The sequence below is a fragment of the Spinacia oleracea genome, chromosome 1 (assembly GCF_020520425.1).
Source record: "Spinacia oleracea cultivar Varoflay chromosome 1, BTI_SOV_V1, whole genome shotgun sequence".
Taxonomy (NCBI): Eukaryota; Viridiplantae; Streptophyta; class Magnoliopsida; order Caryophyllales; family Amaranthaceae; genus Spinacia; species Spinacia oleracea.
In genome coordinates, this window is record NC_079487.1 from 57,247,985 (window position 1) to 57,251,166 (window position 3,182).

At 34.6% G+C, this 3,182-nt stretch overlaps 1 protein-coding gene across 1 annotated transcript; it reads left to right on the plus strand.

Annotated features, from left to right (window-relative positions):
* The first annotated feature begins 1,956 nt into the window (after nt 1–1,956).
* On the plus strand, nt 1,957–2,940 carry LOC130464747 (uncharacterized). Its single transcript, XM_056833991.1, has one exon. It carries the CDS (start codon nt 1,957–1,959, stop codon nt 2,938–2,940), a length of 984 nt encoding a protein of 327 aa, XP_056689969.1.
* The last annotated feature ends 242 nt before the right edge of the window (nt 2,941–3,182 follow it).

A 3,182-nucleotide genomic window follows, 5' to 3' on the forward strand; every position in this document is an offset into this window, starting at 1 on the left:
GTAATTTTTTTTTTTCCAATAGGAAATCATCTCTTAAAACAATAAACAAATTTGAAAGTTTTAAAATTAGGAGTTTCAATTCATATAAGCATGACTAAAGTTTTATTTTACTTTTAACGAAATCATTAATATAGTTAAAATTATAATGTTTGAAAAATAAAATACCTCGTCAGTACCTGCTTAAATTTAAAGTTCGTCCTCGAACTTACAAACAAACATTTACTTGGACAATTAATTTAAGAGATAAGATTGAAACTATTATTTTTACAAACCCTTTTTTTTAAGGTACCATTATAGTACTAGTATTTCATAAGGAAGACAATTTAGAACTCAATTTTAAATTCAACATATTTGGGTTTAATAGACTAGAAAAAGGAAAACGATAGTATAAGATATTAAAAGACTAATTGAAATTTCCATCTACAAGAGTTAGTAACTCAAAGTATAAAATAGTTTTCTAAAGGAGTGTAAAACAAAATTCATCAAGTATTATGTGAATAAGGGATGGTAGAGATACTAGGAAAAATGATTTCAAAAACATAATTACAATCTTGGTGATAAGGACTAAACTAATTTTTTTTTTTTTATAGTATACAAAATTATTTAAAATAACAATGCTTCAAGACACATAAATAAATTTAAAAAGAAGTAAAACTACAATTGTGAATTTCATCAAAAAAAATTACGAATAAAAATTCAGTTATTTGGCTATAAAACCCATTTAGAGAAGGAATAGAATTTATGTAGTATAGAGAAATAGAACATCGTTGGACAAATCACGAAATATTTTATTTGATATAAAAGAGTAAAATTATCATTAAAAAAAGATTCATTTAAAATAAAGGGAAACAAAAACTTTTGTTTTCTCAAATTACTAGCTAGTGACAATTTAATAATCTTAGAGAAAATACTAATTCACCTTTAGCTCATTTAAACCACGCCAACTTTGACGAAGATAAACTAACATACTCGACCATGAGAATATAGGAAAAGCAGAAAAACATTCTGATGCGCAACTCTGATAAAATTAATGAAATTCTGTAAATGATTATAACATCGTTTACTCTCTTCTAATGACATCTGTAAAGTTAACAAACTTGATGGATATAGTTAAATTCCACCAATATGTTAGAAAACTATATAACCAATCTACAACAGGTAGCACGAAAGCACACAAGAAAATAAAAATTGATTGCCAAGGCTTCCCTAAACTATACTACCCGTTACACTCTCAATTTAAGTTAGACTAAATAACCTATGTCTAATTAAATTTTATCTCTTACGGGTAACTACCGATTCTCAAGAATCAATTAGCAACTCTTTAAAAGAGTTTTTAGGAACGTTTGGCTCTGATACCAACTGTAACAACCCAGAAATTTAACTATATAAATATAAGAAATAAAAGTCTTTATTTAAAAAGGACGGTGGCGGAAACACCGTCTTCTGGGAATGTCATTATCAAAACAAACGGTTTAACTATGTGAATAATTAAAAGAAAAAGAAGTTCAACTTATAAAAAAAAAAAAACTTGCTTGAGAGAGGGTTCGAAGGGGCGACCCTCGACGCCATGGCTACCACTCGAAAGCAAGCTAAACGCAACAACAATGGAGGGAAAACAAAGCCAACCACACCGGCGATTAGCAACAAACAATCACGGAAAGAATCACAAGCGATTGATACAAGTATTGAGAATGATGATGCAATTTCAGAACATTCAGATGAACAAATAAACCCAGATTTTGATGCGATTCTTGGTGAACAAATTATGACCCCCAAATCTGGATTACGGCATTTGCAGCAACGATCACAAGTTAGAGATGATTTCAATGCCTGGATTAATGGATTGCAGTCAGGTAAAGACATTCGATCCCACTTTCAATCTCATTCGAAAAATGGCGAGAAAATTTTGATCAAACTGTTTCCAATATGAACGATACTGTGATTAGCCCTGTAACTATGGATGTGCCTGTATTGAACAATGAACATGACCCTGAAATTGTACAAATTGAATTAGAGGACATTCAAGAGGAGATTTCTTACTGGGAATCTGCGATTCTTTGTTATGTTCTTGGGGCAAACCCACCCCAAAATGTTATGGAGGGGTTTGTTAGACGAATCTGGGGGAAGCTTGGGGTGGACAAGGTAGCCCTGGTAGGACGAGGCATGTTTTTAGTAAGGTTTACTACGATGGAGAATTGTCAGAAGGTGATCAATGGGGGATTTCAGTTTTTTGATGGAAAACCTGTCATCTTGAAACCATGGAATGCTGATATGGACATTTCTAAGGACCCTGTTAAGAAATTACCAATCTGGATCCAACTTCCTAATCTTGAGGTTAAGTATTGGGGAGAGAAGAGTCTGTCGAAAATTGTTAGCCAGATTGGGACAATGATCAAGGTGGATCAGGCTACCCACAACAGGGATAAACTTATGTTTGCCAAGGTGTTAGTGGAAGTGAATATTGATCAACAATTCCCTGAAGTAATTAGGTTCAGAAGTGAGATTGGGAGGATGATTGAACAAAGGGTGATCTATGATTGGCTGCCTATTTCTTGTTCCATTTGCAAAGGAATGGGACATACTAGTAATGCTTGTACCAGGAGAGCCGCATTGGCAACACAGAGAGTTTGGAGACCCAAAGCTATCCAACCTGTGGCACATCTTGTAGCACAACCTGTGACACACCCTATGACACAACCAGTATCTGTGTGTGAAACACAAACTATGATAGACACCACCCCAAGGGGGATCACACAAGCAGCTAGGTTCAGCAAACAAAAGAATCAGCAGCTGAAACCAGTCTATACTGCAAACAAGTATCAGTTACTTTCTGAAGTAGATGTGGAATATGACAATGGAGAAATTCCTAATGGTGAAGAGAATCAGTTTCAAAGAAGTCCAGTAGGTAGGGGGGTGGCAGCCCCTAAGCCTAATGGATAGAGTACTTTGTTGGAATGTGAGAGGTCTGAACAGGAAGGACAAGCAAAAAAGGGTGAGGGATTTGATCTCTTTACACCATGTCAAACTGTTCAGTCTTCTTGAGACTAGAGTTAAGGCACCTAAGATGGGAGACATGTACCTAAACTTGTGCCCCTCATGGTGTTTTACCTCAAACATTAGCTGTCACAGAAATGGTAGAATCATAGTTGCTTGGGATGCTGGAGCTTTTACAGTTGACATCA

Excerpts from the sequence above, each read along its gene's own strand:
- LOC130464747 (XM_056833991.1), top strand. The coding sequence starts at position 1,957 with ATGGATGTGCCTGTATTGAACAATGAACATGACCCTGAAATTGTACAA.